General features: G+C 39.3%; 1 protein-coding gene across 1 annotated transcript in view; it reads right to left on the reverse strand.

Moving 5' to 3' along the window:
- Positions 1-23,483, reverse strand: part of LOC148366010 (GDNF family receptor alpha-2-like) — a 162,701-nt gene extending 139,218 nt beyond the window's left edge. The window contains exons 1-2 of the mRNA XM_088335137.1: positions 23,033-23,483; positions 15,864-16,199 (exon numbers count right to left, since the gene is read on the reverse strand). Of these exons, the coding sequence (XP_088191263.1) occupies positions 15,864-16,199; positions 23,033-23,078 (382 nt within the window). The 5' untranslated portion in view covers positions 23,079-23,483. The remainder of the gene's footprint in view (positions 1-15,863; positions 16,200-23,032) is intronic.
- Between the last annotated feature and the right edge of the window lie 938 nt (positions 23,484-24,421).

Consider the following 24,421-nt stretch of genomic DNA (forward strand, 5'->3'; position numbering starts at 1 on the left):
TATATTTATGTCTGGGCTAAATTTGGGCTAAGATCTAGCCCATACAACATGGACCAAATTCAGTTTGAATGCCTTTTTAACCTTTTCTTCTTGTTTTTTTCAGTCACTTTGTGAATGGTGTGTTAGTTGTGTTCAGCTCAACCAATATGGACCAAATGGAAATGATCATTATTTAGTTTACTCCTCTGATGGTCCCGGAACTTTGCCGCTGATTAATGTCTTTTCAACATATTTTTAAACATCTACATAAAGACCAGGGTTGGGTAAGGTTACTTTAACTTGATTAATTTCAATTACTTTTGGATTACTTTCAATACCAAATATGCTAATAAAAGACAAAAGAAACTAAATATGAATACAATTACGGTACAAAATTTTGTGCAGGCTTGGGGAGTATCGGAATACATGGAATGGCAAAACTGATGTTGGCAAGCTGTTTGGATTTATTTTTATTTTGTTTCTGTCGCATTTTATGTTAGTTATGCCGGAGATCAAAGAGATCAAAGCCAGGAGAGAAAGCTTACCACGTGTTGAGTGACAATTTTCTTCATATTTAGTTTTTTTTTGTCTTTTATTAGCATATTTGGTATTGGAGTAATCCAAAAGTAATTGAAAGTAATCAAGTTAAAGTAACCCTACCCAACCCTGATAAAGACTATACAAGTTATTTTCAAGTATTATTTTCTGGGTGAGCCATGATGCTCACTTCAGGATTCAAGTCAAAAGCTCATTTTTACTTTTTTGAAACGGCGATTTTGTCAAATGCCGATTTCGCCAATTTGCTGCTGCATCGTCAGGTAGACGATGGTAGCCGGTGGATTTGGGTTTTCGTAAAGTCGTTTTTTACCTTTCACTTTTCTGCAAAATAACAATGTCTTTAATGTATTTTCAATGTCATTTGACGTCTTTTCAACCTTCTTCTGAGGGTTGGGTATGAAATGAAAAAGTCATTTTTGTGTTTGACTTGTGTACTGTGGTCCCAATTAAGTCTTTTTAACATCTTCAAACAGACGTATTTTCAATCACATTTTCATGGTTGGGTAGGTTGAGTTTACCTTATCCAACATGGACCAAATTCAGTCCAAAAATATTTTTGGGGATGTTGTTTTCACGTCTGTTGATGACTTTTTAACCACTCTTTGATGGTTGGTGTTGGAATTATTACTTTATCAATACACACTTACATTAGTAATCTGACTCCAATTTCTGACCTTCCCCAAACGCCATTCATCCAACAATATGCGCGCTCGTTCTGCAATAGAGAGGTATTAGGAAGCCGGCATTTTACACACGAGTGGATTTATTCCTAACACACAAATCTAATACAGACAACTGGGTCTCGGGTTCTTAATACAATCTTGTGCGTCTCTGTTCCCACCAGCAGGCGCACCTCTCATCCGAGTAGCCCAGGATTAATTTATACTATACAATATGCAAATAGCACAGCAAAAAACGTCCTAGCATAATTCTATTGGCTATGTGTATATTACAGTTATCCTTAGCTCGCTCTGTTTGGTCTTTCCTCCCCTGCAGGATCACGTGTTGGCCCCTCCTGGTTGTGGTTTTCCTGGCAGTTGTTTATCAACTGCCTCTGAGTCATCACCCTGTTTTTGGTAGTTAAAGTCTGTTCTAGAACATTCCATTCTTGCACTTTTTCGCACCACACATCCTGTTCCCCCGTCACGCGCTCATGCAGATATCCTCACACTTTCATACAATAAGCAGCATCATCCAACAAAACACTTAAGTTGACTGTATCCCATTTGACCTCGAGCAAATTTACTCCTGAAACAGTCATTTTTGTGTTTGACTTGTGGTCCAAATTACGTCCTGAAAAAAAGTCATATATTCTACGTCTTGAAAAACAAGTTTTTTCAACTTTCACTTTTCAACAAAATAAGGACCTCTTTCGGATGGGACTTTAGCGTTGTTTTTGTCTTTTTAACATATTTTTAACCACTTTTTGATGGTTGGGTAAGTTGACTTTTGCCCTTTTGACTTGGACCAAATTTACTCCTGAAATAGTCATTATTATGTTTGACTTGTCAACTGTGGTCCCAATTAGGCCTTGAAAAAGTCACATTTCCCAAATCTTCAAAAATTCATGTTTACTATGTTTTTTCATCTCTATTCAAGCTTTTTTCATGGTTGGGTAGGTTTAGTGTACCCTATCCAACATGGACCAAAGTTAGTCCAAAAATAATTTTTGTCACGGTTGTCATGGCGCCAAATTGGCCCCGCCCGTGTGGGGCCAGCTGCAGCTTGTTGACAGATTGGCTCCCTGTCAGTATTTAAACGCTGTCCTGTCAGTCCCCTTTTGTCGGTCCGTCTTACACGGCAGGCCCTTTTTCGCCTGTCCTGTTTTTTGCTCGTGTTTGTCTCTCGCTACGATATGTTTTGATCTCGACCACGTCTGCTCTCCTGTCCCGAATTACAACCTGTTTTGATGTTGACCACGGCTGTTCTCCCAACCCGAATAACGATCCGTTTTTTATCTCGAACACGTCTATTCTCCTCTCCTGGCTTTCGACTTGTTGCTGATCCCGACCACGTTTTTGCTCTTCTATCCCGGCTACTGACCCATTTTTTTTCGTTCCCGACACCGCCCTCGCTCCCCTCGGGAGTCCCACTTCCGCGTTCGGAGCGACTTGCGTCCAGCAATTCCCGGATCGTGGGCGCAACCCCCTCTCTTTCTTCTGATAAAACTTGTGAGAAACGTTACGCGAGTGGGTCGTGTTTCCATTCTGGTCCTGACACTTTTTTGCATGCCGTTTTAAAGTCTATTGATGATTTTGCCACTACATTTTCTCATCTTTAACTTTTCAACAAAATAAAAATCATCTTTTTGATGGGACCTTGGTGTCTTTGAGGTCTTTTCAATGTCTTTTGACGTCTTATCAACGAATTTCTGATGGTTGCGAAGGTTGACTTTCGCCCATCCGACTTGGACCAGATTTACTCTTGAAATAGTAATTGTTGTGTTTACTTGTTAACTGTGGTCCCAATTAAGTCCTGAAAAAAAGACTCTTTTTTTTCAACTTTTTAACAAAATTAAGAACTATTTTGGGTGGGACTGTCACGGTTGCCATGGCGCCCAATTGGCCCCGCCCGTGTGGCGCCAGCTGCGGCTCATTGATAAATTAGCTTTCCGTCTATTGAAGCTCAGTGCTCTCATTTTTCCTTTGTCAGTCCGTCAACGAACCTCTGCCCCGCAAGACGTGGGTTTTGACTCGGTCCTGTTTCTTGTTGGGATTCCCTGTCCGGTATTGTACCCATTTATTTTTGTCCTGTTTAATATCAGTTTCCATTTTTGTTCCCGTCTATTTTTGTCCTGTTTATTATTCTCTGCAGTTTTCGTTCCCGTCTAGTTTGTCCTGTTTATTTTCGATATCTTGTTTCATTATCTATCCTGTCTGTCCCGTCCTGTCTGGTATCGACTCCATTTGTCCTATATCAACTCGGGCAATTGGTATCGATTTCGTCAGCCTCTGGCTTCCTATGGTTTCATGCCAGACTGCTGCCTAACGTGCACGACTCCCCGTTTCCCGTAAAATAAAAGGCTTGCGTAAGCAACGTCACACGTTTGGGTCCTGATCCTGTTCTGGTTCATGACAGGGACCATGGCGTATTTTATGTCTTTTCTATGTATTTTCAACCACATTTCAGAGGGTTGAGTAGGTTGAGTTTGGACCAAATACTGTAGAGTCCACAAATAGTCTTGAATGTCTTTTTAACCACTTTTAGACATCTTTTTAATAACTTTTAGAAGGATGTGTAGGTTGTTTTTATCCTATCTATCATAAACCAAATGTACTACATAAAATGTTGATCTATCCTTGTCTGTCGAGGTCCCAGTTTATTCCTGAAAAAAATCGTCTCTCCATTAACTTGAAAAAGGAAATAAAGATGTCTATTGGACGGAACTTTGGTGACTTTTTACCATCATTTCAACATCTTTTCAACATCTATTTAGCGTGTTTCACGTCCTTTTCAACCTTTTTTTTCTGGGTGAGCCGTGATGCTCGATTCAAAACTCAAGTCAAAAGCTCATTTCCACTTTTTTTAAAAACGGCGTTTTTGTGAATTCCCACCACCTCCAATTTGCTTTACAGCAATTTGCTGCTGTATGGCCACGAAGACGATGGGAGTCGGTGGATGTGGGTGGCGGTCGTGTCTGTTCTCTCAGTGCAGAGGAATCGGGCTCAGCTAATTACCGAGCTGAAAGGTCCTCATGAAAGCTGTTTCTCTCGCCAGAGCCCGGGAAATAATGTATGTCGGAGGTGTGGGGGATGCTCTTTACTGCTTCTACAAGGCCATGTGCAGGCAATATATATATATATATATGTATATATACATATATTTTTTAAGTGTAGATGGGAATTATATATATTAAGAAAGAACAAAGGAGAAACTACAGAAATACATGTCACGACCAGAACAGAAGTAGGACCCAGATGCGTAACGTTTAAGTTTATTAAAATATAGAAGAAAGGCAGCGCCCACGAACCGGTGCTTGCTGGACGCGGGAAGCAAGCCGCTCATATGTTCCGAATGCGGAAGTGGATCTACCGGTGCGGGAGATCGTAGCGTAGTAGACGGAAAATCAGGTCATTAGTCGGGACGGGAGATCAGACGTGGTCGGGGTAAGGAAATGGGTCGTTAGCCAGGACGGGAGATCAAAACGTTGTTGGGGGTCAAAAAACGGGTTGTAGCAGGAGACAAACGGGAAAATCAGGAACAGACGGGTGGAAAATGGGTGATAAAACAGGACCGACGGGAGTCAGAGTCAAAAATGTTTGCCTTGTGAAAAGGTTCGCTGACGGACTGACAACAGGCAAGTGAAAGGACTGGGCTTAAGTAGGACGGGGAACCAATCAGGTAGCCAGCAGCAGTTGGAGCCAAACGAGCGGGCACAGGTGAATGTAATGAGTCAATACAACAATATTACTCAAAAATTACTAAAAGATAAAATATCAAATTAAGTGCATTAAGATACGGACCTAATATATTATTAGACCTTCATTCTGAAAAGAAAACAATATAACTGAAATACAACAAAAATACTACTTGAGAAATATTACAACAGAATTGTTACAAAAATGCTACTGCAGGAACACTACAGAAATACTACAACATAAATACCACAGACATACTAATACAGAAATAGTAAGGACAGGTAACAAAAATACTGCAAAAATGCGACAAAAACAATACTAAATGAAGAAGTACAAAAATACTTCAGAAATACTACAAAAATACAAAAATTACTGCTGCAGCAACACTAGAAAAATACTACAAAAATACTCTATAAAATAAAAAAATACTTTAAAAATACTAATATGTAAATGCTACAAAAATAATACAACAGAAATATTACCAAAATACTACTATGGAACTATTATGAAAATACTTCAACGGAAATATTAGCAAAAAACTACTAAAGTCATACTACAAAAACACTACTACGGAAATACTACGAAATTACAACTACATAACACAGAAAACCAAATATTACATTTTATACTGGGCAGCACGGCGGCACAGTGGTTAGCGCTTGTGCGGCACAGTTCATGTCATGGGAACCTGTCGTGGGTTCCAATCCAGCTCCAGACTTCCTGTGCGGAGTTTGTATGTTCTCCCCGTGCTTGCGTGGGTTTCCTCCGGGCACTCCGGTTTCCTCCCACATTCCAAAAACATGCATTTCAGGTGAATTGGCCGGTCCAAATTGTCCCTAGGTGTGAATGAGCGAATGAGTTGTCTGTCCCTGTGTGCCCTGCGATTGGTTGGCAACCAGTTCAGGGTGTCCCCTGCCCACTGCCCGGAGATGGCTGGGATGGGCTCCAGCCCCCCCGCGACCCTAATGAGGATAAGCGGTACGGCTGATGAGATGAGATGAGACATTTTATACTTAAAACAGGCACCTTAAATTTTACTTTCATTCTGAAAAGAAAATGACTACTGAAATACAACAAAAATATGACTACAGAAATAGTATGATAGAAAAGCTATAAAAATAATACATCATGTACACTACAGAAATACTACTACAGAAGTAGTACATAATACTACAAAATTGTGACAAATATAGTACAACAGATACAATACAAAAATACGACAGAAATTCTAAAAAAGTACAAAAAAATACTGCTACAGCAATACTAGAAGAATACTACAAAAATACTCTATACAACGGAAATACTAGAAATACCAATACCAAAATACTACAGGTACAAAAATACTAATACAGAAATATCATACAAATAGTAGTGACAGAATTTGGAATACTACAAAAATACAACAAATAATATAATAAAAACTACAGAATTACGACAAAAATACAAAAAAATACTGTACAGCAATACTAGAAAAATACTACAATCGGAGTAAGTCATTACGAAAATCGAGGGGTAATACTGCATTACATATTTACCGATCCCTTACCAAAATAAAATGTTTTATTATCAAGTACCTTCTTTGGGTTATTGTTTGTCCGCGGTTAGTTAATTGTCTCGTCCGAGTGTGGGGATTTCGCGTACCGCTACTACAGGACATTAACAAGCGCACTCGGAAACTTTAGGGTTTTTTTTAAAGCCTGATTATTTGTTTTAATATGCGGGGATTGTTTATAAGTATATAAAAAAAAACTAGCATGACAGTTTAAAGGGCAAGCGCGGAAGATATTTCACGTGTAATATATTTCACAATGTTTGAGGGGGGGCGGCTGAAGATGCTAATTAGAAGAAGGCTGTATTTGTTTGTTTTTATTCGGAATGTATGAAATCCTGCATTAGTTTTCACTGTTTGACTATCCATCTATCCATTATCTGCACCGATTATCCTCAGTAGGGTCGCGGGGGTGCTGGAGCCCATCCCAGCTTACTTCGGGCAGTGGGCAGGGGACACCCTGAACTGGTTGCCAGTTGGAGGGCACACAGGGCCACACAACTATCAACCTGACATTCATGTTTTTGGAATGTTGGAGGAAGCCGTAGTGCCCGAAGAAAACCCATGCAGGTACAGGGAGAACATGCAAACTCCACACAGGGGAGGTTGCGGTAGCTGGACTTGAACCCTACACTGTGGGGCTAACCACTCATCCGCCGTGCTGCCTTCTGTTTGACTAATAAATAGCAAAAAATCTGTTTGATTCGTAATCGAACATGGCAAATCATATCTCTTCCTATAATTCTCTCTATCTCTCTCTTTTTCGCTCACTATTTCCCTTTTTTGCTCTCTTCATTACCTTTGGTTGTTCTTCTCCTTATCATATTTTTCTTTTTTTCACTCTTTTTATTCCTTTGATCTCTCTTTCTTTCTTTTTTATCTTGTTTTTTTTATCCCTCTCTCAAACCCTCTATTTCTTTTCTATTGCTTTTTTTTTCAACTAAAAACCCATATTTGATGAAAATACAAAAGTGTGAGATTTGACTGTATCTTCTGGATTATAAGACGCACCAGAAAAATGCAAATGTTCCAGAAATTCAAAAGTGCACCTTATGAACCGGAAATATTAATTAAAATGAAAAAATTAAATCAGAAATGCATTACTACAACCAATGTTCCCTCTAATTTTCTACGGGTCTGAGCGTTCACACAAAGTCGTTGAGCAGCGCTTGAAACAACAGTGAGCAACCATAATCCCAAGTGTGGCAAGATAATTCATTATCAAACATGTCCAAAACTTGACATCAAGTTACATTTTGCTGAGTTTCCGGCATTGCAAAATTATTTTTCTCTTTTGAATGAATTGACTCATGTACTATTGCAAAGGTTGTACAGCCTACAAATGCCGTTTGTTCTTACAATTCTTTCACAAGATATCCATTTCTTTTTATTTCCTGATATATTTTGTCGCATAATATTAACATTTTTGGGGGCTTATTTAGTCGAGTGTAAGATACAGAACTGTACTTAATCACATTTTTTAGTGTAATGTTGGCAACAAGATTCACTTGATATAATTAGAAATGATTTGAATGCAACACAAACTTTTTCTTCTTTTTTCCGTGTTTTTTTTCTAGTTTTTTTAAATTCATTTAAAAAAATCTCATTATGTTTATTTTTTCCAAGCTGTTACTTTTTTCTTTTTGTTCTCTATTTACTTTTTTCCTACATTTCTTTCTTTTCTTTTTTTCTCAGCTTTTCACTACTCTTTCATTTTGGTATTTTTTTCTTTTTTTGTTCTATTCCCCCATTCCTTTAAGTCATTTTGTGCATAATTTTACATAATATTTTGTCATGTTGGGATTAAAGAAGCAAAAACAACCTGAAGAGCCGTTTAGGACCCGAAAGAGCCGGTTCCTATAAGTGAGCCGAGCCGAAGAAGCCGGTTCTCGACAAAATCTACTGACTTTACTTTTCAACTTCGTTCGACATTGACTTCAAAATACCGCATTTAGGACACAACGTCAGGGGTACCCGTGTATTTTTACCTTCATGCACTGTAACTTTGACTTAAGTCGCTTCTTAATTAGTCATTTTGAGCCCTCATTTTTGTGCGCTGGCTAGATTTTCTTGTGCGATGAGAACGTGCGACAGTGCGCAATTGCACACGCGCGCAGCTTAGAGGGAACACTGATTACAACTGAATGTCTCTAGATAAGGTAAACATTTATGATGGAATCAGTTCATTTGAGTTATAAGCTTGAAATGATTGAAAATGCTTAAATTTTCATGTTTTATTTTCAAGGCTTGAAAGGTGCTTGAATTTGGGGTGAAGTGCTTGTAAATGCTGGAAATTATTCCCATTGTTCTCTTAAAGGGACCTTGTGCAATATTTAGTGTCTTTTAGTGGTACCCCCCCAAAAAAAACGTTCAACCAGTAGTTGGGCTTTATAAAGCGAATGAGCAAACGTGTGTTTTTTAGCTAGCTACTTATTTAGCTTTGTAGCTAGCTATCTTCCTACAGTTTAAGCTATTTAGCTCTTTACATTTTTTTGCACGCTATCGAGCTAACATTTTATCCTTTTTTTGCTAGTTTTCAAGCTAAATGAGGCCTCCTTTCTAGCTAGCCATTTGGTTTTGGCTCTGGCTTCGTAGATGGCTTTTACTCTTTTAGCTAGCTATCTAGCTCCCCTTTAGTTGTTTTACCTGAGTTCATTATGATCATACATATAATAATAACAGATAACGTCAACAAAAAATATAGGTCATACATAAGCTATAGAAGTGTGTTTTAAGCCTAGATTTAAACAGTTGTGTATGTTATTGTTTTCATTGCTTTTTTGTATTCTAGTAAAAATAAAAAATAAAATGAAAAATATTGCTATCTAGCTCTAAATGCTATCAGCAAATTTAGCCTATGCACCAGAGTAGCCTGCGGATAGGTTCTGAAAATAGCGCACCAATTATGGTTCCTTGTGATTTTCCAGGACATTTTCTAACTGTCATTATGTTTAAGTGGATAATACGCCATTTTAACTCAACTTCTAATAATTACAACTTCGTGATAACATAGTACCAACATAGCAATAACTAGTTGTAATTTTAGAAAACATATCCAAGGAACCCTTCGTGCCAATCCGTAATAAAAAGTAACTGTCAGCTTCAAACATGTTTGTGACTTCTGCGCTAAAGTGCTAATACACGCCAAAGCAACCCAGCAACTTGTTTGTGCATGTGTAGCAGACTCAACCGCTACCATTAGCGGCTAGCGAATGTATCCACTAAGAGTGCCAATCCGTTATATGAATCAAACGACTGAATCCCACTGCTGGTGTCAAACAATGATGGCCTTCAATGGAAAACGCCTAAAAACAAACAAAAGCCCCCCACACCGCCAATTTTTGGCTTTTTATCAAGCTATCTGCCTAGCTTTTTACATTATTTTACATGCTATTTTCTCTTTTTTGCGAGATATCATACTAAATTTTGGCCTCCTTTTTAACTAGCCACCTAGCTTCCGTTTCTGGCTCTTTAGTTGACTTTTACTATTTTAGCCAGCGAGCTAGCTCCCTTTTTAGTTATTTTAACTGAGTATGAACGATATTATTATCAATGATATAAACATATTTGGCATTCGGATTCTATGTAAACAAAGTTGCATATTTACTTTTTCGATATTTTGCTTGAAATATTCCCATTTCCATGGCACCTAATTGGCCCCGCCCGTGTGTCACCAGCTGCGGCTCGTTGACAGATTAGCTTTCTAACTATTATGAGATCAGCGCTCTCACGCTTCCTTTGTCAGCCCTTCAACGAATTTCTGCCTCGCAAGACGTGGGTTTCGACTCTGTCCTGTTCCTGTTGGTATTTCCTGTTCCGGTTTATTTTGTCCTGTTTAATGTCGGTTTCAAGTTTTGTTTCCGTGTATTTTTGTCCTGTTTATTATTTTCTCCAGTTTTCGTTCCCGTCTAATTTGTCCTGTTTATTTTTAAAAACCTGTTTCATTATCTATCCTGTCTGTCCCGTCCTGCCCAGTATCGACCCCATCTGTCCGATATCAACTCGGGCGATTGGTATCGATCTCGTCGGCCTCTAGCTTCCTATCATTTCACGCCAGACTGCTGCCTAACGTGTACTACTCCCCATTTCCCGTAAAATAAAAGGCTTGTGAGAGAACGTCACGCGTTTGGGTCCTGTTCCTGTTCTGGTTCTTGACAAGCTGATGTTATATTTTACTAGTTATTTTGTTGTTGTTGTGTTCTCTACAGCCCTTTGAGACTTTTGTGATAAAGGGCTATAGAAATAAATATGTCTAGACTTTACTTGATTGAGGTTAAAAATATCCCCAACGACGGTGCCTTCTCACGTCAAGCTCCGTTTCCATCTAGAGGTTATCTGAAGGTCATTCCCGAGTCAGATGGGGCTGTGGAAAAAGGTCCCGTTTGAGGACAGGGACTTAAATGAAGGTCACTTAGGACGTCTGGCCGGCCGGCTGAGAACTGATCTACAAAACACTTTTGTATTTCTGTTCCTTTAGATGCTAAAGTCGCTTTGTTCAAGAGAATAAAGACTCTCATGATGAGGTTACTTCTCTTCTGCTTTGAAATCGAATCGTTTCTGCTGAAGGAACAAATCAGTAATGCCGTTGAAGGAAGTCTGCCTTTAGCGCCACTCTTAACTCGAAGTCTTTGTGTAACTGGCGCGATTCATGCGATAGAAAGTTTAATGCTTTCAGGATTATATATGTTCATTTGTGAAAGGAAATCTACGTCCTTGTAGCATTTTCGCCTCTTTTCTTGTTCTGTCTGGTTACTTGGATTCGATCTAAGCTGATTTGAGTGTAGTGGTGGTTTACTCTGTCTAGCAAAAGGGTTGCCAGTGAACCTTTTCTCATAACGCCACATTACAGGCATCAAACGTAAAGTTCAAAAACCGAATATATTTTCCAGATCAACATCATGTGAGACACAATCGTGAAGTGGAACCAATTTAATTCGACATTTGATATCACATTTATACTGAAAAGTAGGTGTTGCAATTATATTACCCCCTGTTCCCTCAGCTCGGTCAACTGACTCCAGAAGTGCTTCTGAATGGTCCAATGTTGACCTAATTGACTATGAATGTCACGGTTGCCATGGCGCCCAATTGGCCCCGCCCATCGACACCACCTGAAACGTGTTGACAGATTACTCCCTGACTATTTAAACAATGTCTTGTGAGTCGCCTGGTGTTGGAGCGTCTGCAAACTCCTGCTAAACTTTGTCGTGATACGTCAAGCCCTGTGAATCCCCGTTTTTGCCTGTGTTTTTGCTCTTGTTCTGCCTAGCCCTGTGAATCCCCGTTTTGCCTGTGCTTTTTGCTCTTGTTTTGCCAAGGCCTATGAATCTCCGTTTATGCCTGTGTTTTGGCTCCTGTTTTGGTCTTACCCCGATCTGTTTGATTTTGTGTACTTCCTCGTTCCGATCAATCTCCTTCCGCGACCAACGATCCCCAGATCCAGTGTGCGCTCATTCCTCTTCTCCCCAATAAACTGTGAGTAACGTTACGCGTTTGGGTTCTGCTTACTTTTTCCTGTTCTGGTTTGTGACAATTAATGACAAACCCAGTGCACTTGTGTGTTTTTAAGATTCGGTTTAATTCACCTGCTCTTAGGGGGTCAAAACTAAACTAAACTTTTGACCGAAACAGGAGAAAACTAATCAAAGGAGCATCCAAGAGACTCGTGATAGCATTGCAACCTGCAAGCATACACAGCTGAGATGGGACAATCTGTGCATAAAACAGCTATTAGTCGTTCTCTGTGTAGATCTGGAGATTGACAAGAAGAGAGACCTTTCTGAAATAATACAATTTTAAAAATTAAATAAAAGTAGTTAAAATAAAAAGGCCCGTTTGGTGTTTGTAAGAAGTAACACAGAATACACAAATAACAAGTGAAACACGGTGCTCTCGTCAGATAAAAGCAAAATTTGACTTTTTGGGCCGAATGCTAAGCGCTACATTTGGAGTAAGAGTAACACTGCACATCACCCTGAAAACACCATCACTAATGTCAAACATGGTGGTGGCAGCATCATGCTCTGGGGTTGCTTTTCTTCAGCTACAGAAGAATGGTGGCGGGCCAAACCAACTTAAATATTGGGAGGGGGGAAGTACCCTAGATGTTAAGACTCACCTTATCTGTCTGGCTGAATGTGGCCAAATAGTTGACTAGAGAATGAACGCTCGAGTAAGGTTAGATAGTGCAAGTGACAGATTCATGTTAAAATTATTTTTCTCATACAGCCAACTAAAACTCGACCTTGACATAAGCAGTCCCTTGAGGAAACCTCCCGTTCTTCCTGATTAGTCACTGCGGCATTGTGCACCCCAAATTTTTCACCAGAAACCAGTATAAAATGTGTTTGATTTTCTCTCAGCTTAAACTTTGCTGTTGGATGCAAAAGGATCTAACCCAGGCTATCGAGTGAGAACACGAAATTCTGACCACTGGACCACCAGACTCTGGTTTGAACATTTAGAAGCAACAACAACAAAAAAAAGTCGCAAGATATGTTTTTACAGTGTTGTGCACTTATTTAGGGTGGTGATGGCTCTAGGGCAGGGGTGTCAAACTCCTCTTAACTCGGGGGCCACACAATAGAACAAACATTCTCATGGGGGCGGACAAGTAGATTAGAGAGAAAGAAAAAGAAAGAGTAAGGAATAAGAGAAAGAGAGGGAGTGAAAAAGAGTGAGGGTGGAAGAAAGACAAAGAAAGAGATAAAAAGGGAGAAAAAGAGAGAGAGATTAGAGAGAGAGAGAGAGAGAGAGAGAGGGTGAGAGAGAGAGATATGAATAGTGAGAGAGGCGGTATAAAAAAGAGAGGAAGAAAGAAATCTAAAGAAAATAGAAACAGAGAAAAGGAGAGGTAGAGAATAGAGAACAAGAAAAAGAAAGAAGGAGAGAAAAATAGAAGGGGAAAGCAAAAGAGTCAAGTCAAGTCAAGTAATGTTTATTTGTATAGCCCTTAATCACAAAGAGTCTCAAAGGGAGAGAAAGAGAGAAAAGAGAGAAAAGGAAAAATGGAAGAGAGAGCAAAATAAGATAAAAAGAAACAGCAAGAGAAAGAGAGACAGAGTGTGAGAGAAAAAGGGAGGAAAAGAAAGAGCGAGAGAGAGAGAGAGAGATAGAGAAGAAATACAAGTTGTTATGATTACCCAAGTGGAGCCACCTGGGGTAATCATCTGGCGCGCTGGAATGCGCTTCCTGATTGGTATATGTTTCCTTTTTAAGCACGCTACGCGGAGACCTCTTCGTCGGAGGATTACTTCTGTACCCCGTATGACTCTCCCGATTACCTGTGCCTTCGTGTTTACCTGATTCTGCCTGCCTGCCTCCGATCCGACCTGCTTCCGTCCCACGCTACGATCTTCTCTCCAGTCCCGGTAAACACGACCTGCTTCCGTCCCACGCTACGATTGGCTACGTGTCCCGAAGTTGTCTTCACGGCTTTGCTGCTGACGTTCGACGGTCATCGCGTCTCCCGCTAACCCTGTACGCTTCCCCAAATAAAGACTTGTAACGAACGCTCTGGGGTCTCCTGCTCTGTTCTGGTCCTCCTGACACAAGTACAGCGTCTTTGTGAGAGGCACCTGGCTTTCGCAACATCAAGTGGACAAATTTCAACCTGCAGCTCGTCTTTCTCTTGCACTTATCAGAGCGTTGTCTCGCGGACCGGATTCAATCCAACAGCGGGCCTCGTCCGGCCCGCAGGCCGCCTGTTTGACACGTTGCTCTAGGGCAAAAAGCTCTTTCTAAACCAGTTTGTCTTTGTTTTGAGGGACTTGAGGGCACCAGGTCAAATAGGTGGTGGCCTGGGTCGGTAGTGTCTTTTATCATGTTGATGGCTGGGCAGAGAGCAGCCGATGATCTTTTGGGCAGTTTTGAATACTCTTTTTGTTTTTTCCTGTCCGCTGCCTTGCTCCTAGCATACCACACTGCGATGCCCATGTTTAGTGACATGTTTTGCGCAACTTAACTTATTTTTAAGTCAAAAAATGCGTGTTATACACAAATGAACGCGGTAGTTCATTTTCAAGAATGATCACATGACCCCGGCTGCCGTTCAAGTCTTTAACACGGCGAAGGTCAGATTGATATTGGGACTTTTTCACCCTCAAAGCGTTAAAATCTAGAGAGTTGAGGGTTACAACCGGAGTGCTATTTTATGTGGCGCCTAAGTGGACGCATAAGGGCCATTGGGGCTTACACGCGTAACCAAATTACACGGTAATATGGAACACTTTAGGTGGAAAATAATAAGTCTGCCATAACAGGTCCTCCTAATGTAATCCCATTATGGCTCCATTACCTTGGAGAGGATGGAGCCGGCAGGAAAAGCATGTATTTTTTTATCTAGGGGGGGCGTTCCAACATCTCCTAAAGAGGACGCCGGGGCACCGAGCATTAGATGGGTGTGGCGCTAATTCCAATCCTTTCAATTTTTTCTAGCGCTTCAGTGTTTTAAAGGGACAGTGTGTATCATTTAGCGCCCTATGATGGTGAAAAAAAACTTAATTTGAAAAAAATAATTTTAGGCAAAAATATATGAACTAGCATGTATTTTTTTAAATACTTGGCAGTTGAGAAATTAGCATTTATTTGACAGACAATCTTCACCTGGAGGGAGCTGACATATTTGGCTAGCATCTTGCTGCCAAGGCTACCCTCAAAACCAGTGTTTTTTCTTTTTTTTTAATTATCACATAAGTTAATTGTTTTGTATTTCAGATTAAAACAGAAAAAAGTGGAACATAGTGAGAAAATGGTTCCACTGTAGCGTAATTTTTGCTCAATTTAGGTTTTTTTTTGGTTATCTTTCCTTTTTTCATTTTCAAGTTCTTACTTGTTCTTATGATTTTTTCCCCTTTCGGTTCCCTTTTCTCTTCTACATTTGTAATTATTTTGCTTTCTTTTAATTAATGTTCTCCCCTTTTCTTCCCTTTTTCTCTATTTTTTAACTTATTTTTTTCCTCTTTTATTCCTTTCTCTTCTTTAAACTTGTTTTTCTAGCTTTTTTCTCTTTCTTTTTTGTATATTTTCCCTTTTCCCCCTTTTTTCTTTTGTTTCCTCTTTTGTTTTCCTTTTTTGTTTTTTCCTTGTGTCCCCTGCGACTGGCTGGCAACCAGTTGAGGGTGTCCCCTGACCACTGCCCGAAGACAACTGGGATGGGCTCCAGCACCCCCGCGACCCTACTGAGGATAAGCGGTGCAGATAATGGATGGATGAATAGTTGAGAACCACTTCACTAGATGGCAGAAGTTGCAATACATCTGTGTAGCCACCTGTTTCAGTTCATCCAAAAAAAGCTTTCTATTAACCCAAATTTCACTACATTACTTCCAGGAAACACAAATTTCACAATAAATGCGAATATTTTAAGGGTCTCCCTTATTTTATCAACTTCACATGAGCCAAATTTATCCGCCGCCTACCTTCGGTGAGTCCCATGTGGATGGTCCAATAGTTCTGCAGACACTGCAGCTCCTTCTTCATGCCCCGTTTGCATCGGCAGTCAAAGAGTGGGCTGACCAGCAGAACCTCCAGGGCCGCTTGGCACTCCCTGTTGTTGTCCAACATGGCTTCCTTCTCCTTGCCCACCAGGCACTGGCGCATCACGCGGTACCGAGAACTGCAGTGGGGGTTCTGGTTGCACATGTCGCTGGCCTGGATGCAGTCCACCCATTCCGACGTCGCTTCCGACCCGGCCTGCCCGTCGGCCAAGAGCACGGAAAGGGCCGAGGAGCCGTCCCAGGAACTTGTGGTTTCATCTGTGAAGAGATTTCATTCTGAGATTTATTTTTTTGTTTTGTAATTCAGACTTTTGTGTGGCGACCATTTAATATGTTTTTAAGATACCTGTGCAGGCCTAAAAAAATCCAGCCCCACCTAAACCAGGCCCGCGGGGATTAAAGCCCAACCCTACCCGAACCCAACCAATTAACTTGTTTTGCAGGACCGAGCCCGAAGTCAACCGCAAGTTTCATGTTATATTAGTGAGGACTCAGGGGGAGCAGAGGTGATTTAGGATGACAAATTAAAGCCTTTCAAGTTTTGAAAAAGAAGTATGATGAATAACAAAACACCCAAAACTCTGATAATACATGCAGAAAAAAAAACATAAAGCGACAACACAACTACTATAAAGATTTAATAATCAAATATCAAAGGGACAGTGGGTAATAGTTGGTGCCTCCTGGTGGTAAAAAAGAAAACATTGATTTGAATAGCAGGACTATGAACTATTAAACCAAAGTTAATCTGTTTAGGAGTTTTTTTTATTCTAGGTTTCTAGAGGCAACAGGTTGAAAAGGGTGACGATTTAAAAAAAATGTTTTTCTGACGTGCTCAATGAAAAATCCAAAAACAAAAACTTCAAGTGATATACTAAAAACCTTTAATAGTCTATTGTCATATTATTTTGAAGTAATCTCTCACCTAAAAGCAGAAGAAATGCAGTCGATATGATCTATGAAACTACTGCTAAATGTTAAAGGCAGGATAATTTCACATATTCATAGACACTAAGCTTTTATTTTGAAGTAAGCTCTCACTTAAAAGCTGAAAGCTAGGTGTTAAAAAATGTTTTCAAGCATTTCGAACAAAATAATCTATTAAACTACTGCCAAACATTAAAGGTAGTCTTATTTTACACATTCAGAGATGCTAAGCTTTTATTTTGAAGTAATCTTTCACCTAAAAGCAGAAAAAAGCTTGATCCATATCAGTCAAAATGATCTATTAAACTTCTGCTAAATGTTGAAGGCAGGCTAATTTCATATATCCATAGAGACTAAGCTTTTATTTTGAAGTAATCTCTCACCCAAAAGCCAAAGGCTTGTTGTTAAAACATTTCAAACATGCGTTGTGACACTAGGCTTTTATTTTGAAGTCATCTCACCTAAAAAAAAAAATCACAGGTCGAGAAATGTGTATTTCTTTTACAATGTGGAATCACCATATATGTCCGCCATCTGCCATTACGCTCGTATGAGACAACACAGTGCCATCTAGTGTTTAAATATCACATATTGGGGCATTAATCAAAAAGAAACAGGAACGCAGTTACTACACTAGGTGGGGGGGATGGAATAGTCGGAGTTGCATACATTCTGTAACTCATGTAATCAAATTCTAGTTACTGGCATGATTACTGATGTGACTCAGATGTGCCCGCTCATTAGGCGCCAACCGCCGCGGGTTCTGATTGGCTCCCTGTCAGTATTTGAACTCAGTCCTGTCTGTCCCCTGTTGCCAGTCCGTCTGCGAACCTCTGTTTTTCAAAGCAAGCCTTTTTTCGACCCGTGACTCCTACCTGTCCCGTTTTTGCTCCCGTTTGTCTCAGTCTGTCTCAGTGTTTTGACCAGTTTTGATCCTGACCACGTCTGCTCTCCTGTCCCGACTTACGACCCCTTTTTTGTTCCCGACTATGTCTACTTTCCCGTTCTGGCTTACGACTCGTTTCCGACCACGTCTTGCTGTCCCAGTCCCAGCTACCGACCAGTTTTCCGTCCCTGACACCGCCATCGCTCGCAACGGAAGATCCACTTCCGTGTTTGGATCACAATCTGAGTACGAGAGCAACTTGCTTCACGTGCCCAGCGAACACCGGATCGTGGGCGCAGCCCTTCCTCTCTCTTTCAATAAAACTTGTGGTAAACGTCACGCAAGTGGGTCCTGTTTTCGCTCTGGACCTTACAGTTACAGGAATGACCCTCCTAAAAGGGGAGCCAAAACATCTAATGCCGGTTTCTCCAACCATTTTCAAGCTGAGAGTTACTTGTTGTTCCTGATTAGCAGTGTTGGGAATAATGGCGTTATTTTTTCAGTAACAGGGTAATCTAACTTACTACTTTTTCCGCCATTACTACGCCGTTATAGTTACTGATGGTCAAAAGCGGTGCGTTACTTATGCTGCCTAATGGCGGCTGATTTCATCGGTACGTTTTTTCTCGCTCATCTGTGTTCGTTGCGTTACTTTCTTTGGGATCATGTTACCACACAGCAACTACCACATAGTTAGACAGCAATTACGAATATAGTACAAACGCTTCCCTACTTACAACTATTCGACTTACGAAAAACGGTAGATACGAACATTTTTTTTTCGGAATGTCGAAAAATATCCAGACATTGCTGTAAGTTAGATTTTGTATTGTGCTCCTTTTTCCGAGTACAGAACATTACTGTAGTGCTTCTTTCCGCCACTACCGGCGTGTGGTGGCGCTGTGAGAAGTCACCCAGAATCCAAACTAAAGAAGAAATCTGCTTTCTCTTCTTAGTTCGTGTGTAAACATTCCATACTGTATCTCCAGCGCGCTAAGAACTTTGACATTGTTATTGTTTAATATCTTGTTAAATATGGTTGGTGTAAGGTGTAAAGATGAGGCGAGCCGTTTCTTTTGAAATGAAAGTGGAATAAGAAAGCTTGATGCGGTTGAGAAAATGGTTGGATCGCTTTTTTTCGGCCACTTTTTACCACGGAGGAGGAAGTTGCATGACTCTTGAAGCTCATCTTCCAAAAGTAAGTTGAACTTAACTTGAGTTATTTTTAGAGAATATTATTTTGTGAAGTGTTTATTTTTTTGTACAAAACATTACTTATACAAGCCTTAAAAATTCTTATAAAAACCTTAAACATACATTCCATACAAAGTATAGCACTGAAGCAACTTATGAACAAATTTAACAAACTCTTGTATGCAAGTAGGGCAGCATCTATATTTACACCTGCACCGAAGGAAAGAGCGGATTTGGTGAATGCGGTGGCAAGAGACTCGTGCCATTCGACAACGAAACGACTTTATAAGCTGGTTCTTGGAAGTGGGAGCCGGCCACCATTCGAGAGTCAGTTTCCTTCGTGACGTTATATTTTTCTTGTGATTGGTCAAATACCTTTTTTTTAAAGAAAAAATATATATATAAGAAAGTTAAAATTGTTTTGTATTTTCTTTTTTTTTTGGTATATTCATAAATATTTTAGTTGATTTTTTTTAGTTTTTTTTCAGTGTTTATATTTAAGTGTTAATTTTGCTTTATTTAACCCTTTTCAAGTAATTCATAGAAATAGTAAATGGGAATATATGAAATAAACAACCTAAAGAGCCATTTGAGAGCCAGCTCTGTTGAGTGAGCCAAACTGAAAAAGACGGCTTCGCTCTAAAAAGAGTCGGAATTCCCATCTCTACAACGGACCATTCAAATTGGATTTAATTTATTAAACTCACATTATATTCTGTACTGCTGATTGTTATTTTCTTATATTGTTTACTGTTTATTCTTGTTGCACTTCAGGGGTACAATAAATGTGTTCGTTGCCGGTGAGATGCAATAAGTATTACAAGGTATGTTTGTTCTTCGCTATTCAATTAACTCAAATACTGCCCGGAAAATTTCAAATTCTTACAAATCTTACGTTCAATTTATTTTTAAAGTAACAAAATAGTTACTTTCCCAGCTAACTAGTTACTTTTACCATAGATTAACTCAGTTATAAACTGGAAGAAGTAGTGAGTAACTATAATGAATTACTTTTTTAAAGTAACGTGTGCAACACTGCTAGTGCAAACGGCTCCCAGTTTAAGATGCATTTCTAAAGTAACAACTCATCCTGTTATTACTATGTTGTTACTATGTTACCATATGGTTATTTAGTGGAATTAAGGTTAAATAGTCAACCACAGGCGGCACGGCGGATGAGTGGTTAGCGCGTCCGTGGAACCGTTCTGAGGTCATGGGACCAAATCCAGTGACCGCCTTCCTGTGTGTAGTTTGCATGTTTTCCCCGCGCTTGCGTGGGTTTCCTCCGGGCACTCCGGTTTCCTCCCACATTCCACAAACGTGCATGTCAGGTTAATTGAATGTGTGCCCTACAACTGGCTGGCAACCAGTTCAGGGTGTCCCCTGCCTGAAGATAACTGGGACGGGCTCCAGCACCCCCGCAACCCTATTGGGGATAAGTGGTGCAGATAATGGAAGAAAGGATGAATAGTCAACCACTAAAAAAATTGATTTATTAGAAAATCACGAGCTAATGCAGGCATCACATTGGAGACTTCTGTTGTAAGGTTTATATTTGCTTAATAGAGGAATTGCATTCATTAATTAGGGGGGTCAATTGGCTGAGATTGAAAGGGACACCCTGAAGTTCTGGGTTTATTTTTGTTTTCTCTTTTAGATTTGTTTCATTCTAGGTTTCTTGAGGCAACAAGCTGAAAAGGGTGTTGATTAGGAAAGAAAAACGTTTTTATGACTTCTGTGCGTGCTCAAGCGAAATACTAAAAACCTTCCATGGTCCACTGGAGTCTTTGTGCAAACCATTTGTCACAATTGTTGTGCAGAATCACGGACGTGTTTTGTTTATTTTATAGCACAGAGCAGCTTCACAGCACGCAAATCTCGGAGTTATTTTTCCACAGTTGAATTTTCTACTGTATTTTTCAGGGGACAAAGTGGGATTAACTAGAAGAAGCTCAGGTGACACAAAATCATGAGATCCAAGCAAGCTGCCACCTACGGGCAAGGTGAAAGGACAACAGTGACCCCTTGCGGCCGACTTGGTAAGTAAACCGTCGCTGGTTCAATGTGAAGATAAGAGTTCGTTGAGTGTATGTAATCATGCATAATTTAGTCAGGATTAGCATAATTAAAGTCAAATGGTAGATTTTTGGATTGACATGTAGCTAAAATCGGTTCCATATCATTGATTAAACTGAAGTTAAACATTTTATGAAGTTTAATGTCACACATTGAGGCACTACGGTTTTATTTTGAAGTAATCTCTCACTTAGAGGCAGAAGAAAGCTTGTCATAAAACCCTTTTTTCATTCTTACGGTTCAAAATAAGATGTTAAACGTTATCTAAACATTACAGGTAGACTTAGTTCACAATTTCATAGGCACTTAGCTTTTATTTTGAAGTAATCTCCAACCTAAGGGCAGGATAAAGCTTGTTTTAAACCGTTTTTCTTTGCATGCACATGGTTCCTAATTATTTATTAAACTGCTGTAAACATTACAGGTGGATTAATTTCACTCAATGAGGCAATAATCTTTTATTTTGAAGTAACCTCTCACCTAAAATCAGAAGTATTTTCGTTAAAATGTTTTTTCATGTGGATCAGTCAAAAGTATCTATTAAACTATTGTTAAATGTCGAAGGTAGGCTTATTTCACATATGCATTGTGACAAAAGGCTTTTATTCTGAAGTCATCTCTCACTGAAAAGCAGAGGAAAGCTTGATGCATGAAAGAAGAAAGCTAGATGCATATAAGTCGATGATCTGTTAAACTACTCATACATGTTGAAAGTATGCAAAATAAACACATGCATAGACACAAAGCTTTTATTTTGAACTAACCTCTCACCTAAAATCAGAAGTCTTGTCATGAATTTTTTTTTTTCATGCATATCGTTCAAAAGTATCTATTAAACTATTGCTAAATGTTAAAGGTAGGCTTATTTCACATATGCTTTGTGACAAAAGGCTTTTATTCTGAAGTCATCTCTCACTGAAAGGCAGAAGAAAGCCTGATGCATATAAGTAAAACTGATCTGGTAAACTACTCCTAAATGTTAAAAGTAGACAAAATACACATATGCATAGACACCATTCTTTTATTTTGAAGTAATCTCTCACCTGAAATCAAAAGTCTTGTCGTGAATATGATTTTTTTCATGCATATTAGTCCAAACTACTGCTAAATGCTGAAGGTAGGCTAATTTTACACGTGCATTGTGACACTATGCTTTTATTTTGAAGTCCTTTCTCACCTAAAAGAAGAAGAAAGCTTGACGCATAGCAGTCAAAATGATTTACTAAACTACTCCCAAATGCTGAAGGTTGGCAAATTACACACATGCATGGACACTACCCTTTTATTTTGTAGTAATCTCTCACCTAAAATCAGAAGTCCTTTTCATGCATATCAGTCAACATTATCAATTAAACCACTGCTAAATGTTGATGATAGGCTAATTTTACACATGTATGGACACTAAGCTCTTATGTTGAAGTAATTTCTCACCTAAAAGCAGAAGGCTTGAGGTTCAAATATTTTTTTTCATGCATATCAAACAAAATTGTCCATTAAACTACTGTTAAATGTTAAGGGTTTTCTAATTTCACACAAGCACTGTGACACCATGCTTTTATTTTGAAGTCATCTCACCTAAAAACAGAAGAAAGCTTCTTGTTAAAACATTTTCCATGCACATAATTCAAAATAATTTATTAAACTACTGCTAAATGTTAAAGGTAGTCTAATTTCACACATGCATTGTGACACTACGCTTTTATTTTGAAGTCATCTCACCTAAAAAGAGAAGAGAGCTTCTCGTTAAAACGTTCTTTTTTCATGCACATTGTTCAAAATAATTTAAGATTACAGGAGCCTCATATCGTACATGCATAAAAGAAGAAGAAAGCTTTCCGTTAAAACAGTTTTTATGCACATGGTTCCAAATAATCTATGAAACTGCCTGTTAAACATTACAGGTAGACTAATTTCCCACATGCATCGAGGCATTGAGCTTTTAAACATTATATGTAGTTCAATTTCACACATCGAGTCACTCGGGTTTTATTTTGAAACCATCTCTCACCTAAAAGCAGAAAGCTCACGCAAATCCACGCGGTGAGGAATCTCATGTTGAAAAAAAAAGGACCTGGTCCCCCCCAAAAATCTTGTTAATAATTCCAGAGGTTAATCCGTCAAAAGCAGCGCAGTATCCTCGTTCAACTCCGAATCATCGATGCCATTATAATCCACTCTTTTTTTGCATAAAATTAATAATAAGAGAGAGGAGGTGGGGGTAAAAAGTCAAATGTCAGTCGGGGAGTCAATCCATTAGCTCTTGGAGGTCCGCGCGCGCTCAAAGCCACCAACTATAGTGAGACTTCTTCATCTCCAGGCATTCCAAATCTCAATTTGTTCTTATGTTTCACTCCCTTTCGCCTTTCTTGTGTCAATTAGGATCTCGGGGTTAATCGAAGGATAGAAAATAAAAAAATCCCCGCGTCGGAGTGCGCTTTGGAAGTATGCGACTCGCAGTCAACGCGGCACCGACTGCGCGCGTGTGGAGGCATCGCGAGCGTTTTATGAGAGAGGAAGTGGTCGCAAGAGGGCGCTGTGAAGGGGGCTGGCCTCATCGTGGAAGACGTGTGAAATGCGAGAGACCTTGCCCTACCTGTAACCAATGTTCCCTCTAATTTTCCACGGGTTCACACAAAGTCGGTGAGCAACGCTTGAAACAACAGTGAGCAACCATAATCCCAAGTGTGGCAAGATAATTAATTATCAAACATGTCCAAAACTTGACATCAAGTTACATTTTGCTGAATTTCCGGCAATGCAAAATTATTTTTCTCTTTTGAATGAATTGACTCATGTACTATTGCAAAGGTTGTACGGCCTACAACGTTTGTTCTTACAATTCTTTCACAAGATATCCATTTCTTTTTATTTCCTGACATATTTTGTCGCATAATATTAACATTTTTGGGGGCTTATTTAGTCAGTTGTAAGATAAAGAACTGTCCTTAATTACATTTTTTAGTGGAAGTACAATGTTGGCAACAAGATTCACTTGATATAATTGGAAATTATTTGAATGCAACACAAACTTTTTTTTCTTTTTTCCGAGTTCTTTTTCTACTTTTTTTTAATTCCTTTAAAAACAATCTCATTGCGTTTATTTTTTCCGAGCTGTTACTCTTTTCTTTTTGTTCTCTATTTACTTTTTTTCCTACATTTATTTCTTTTCTTTTTTTCTGGCTTTTTTTTTTATTTTTTCCTTTTTTTTTCTCTTCCTTTTGTTTCTTTTTTTCTCAGCTTTTCACTACTTTTTCATTTTGGTATTTTTTTCTTTTTTGTTCTATTCCCCCATTCCTTTAATTCATTTTGTGCATAATTTTACATAATATTTGGTCATGTTGGGATTAAAGAAGCAAAAACAACCTGAAGAGCCGTTTAGGACCCGAAAGAGCCGGTT

This window comes from Urocampus carinirostris, chromosome 5, assembly GCF_059441175.1.
Source record: "Urocampus carinirostris isolate Australia breed hairy pipefish chromosome 5, RoL_Ucar_1.0, whole genome shotgun sequence".
NCBI lineage: Eukaryota > Metazoa > Chordata > Actinopteri > Syngnathiformes > Syngnathidae > Urocampus > Urocampus carinirostris.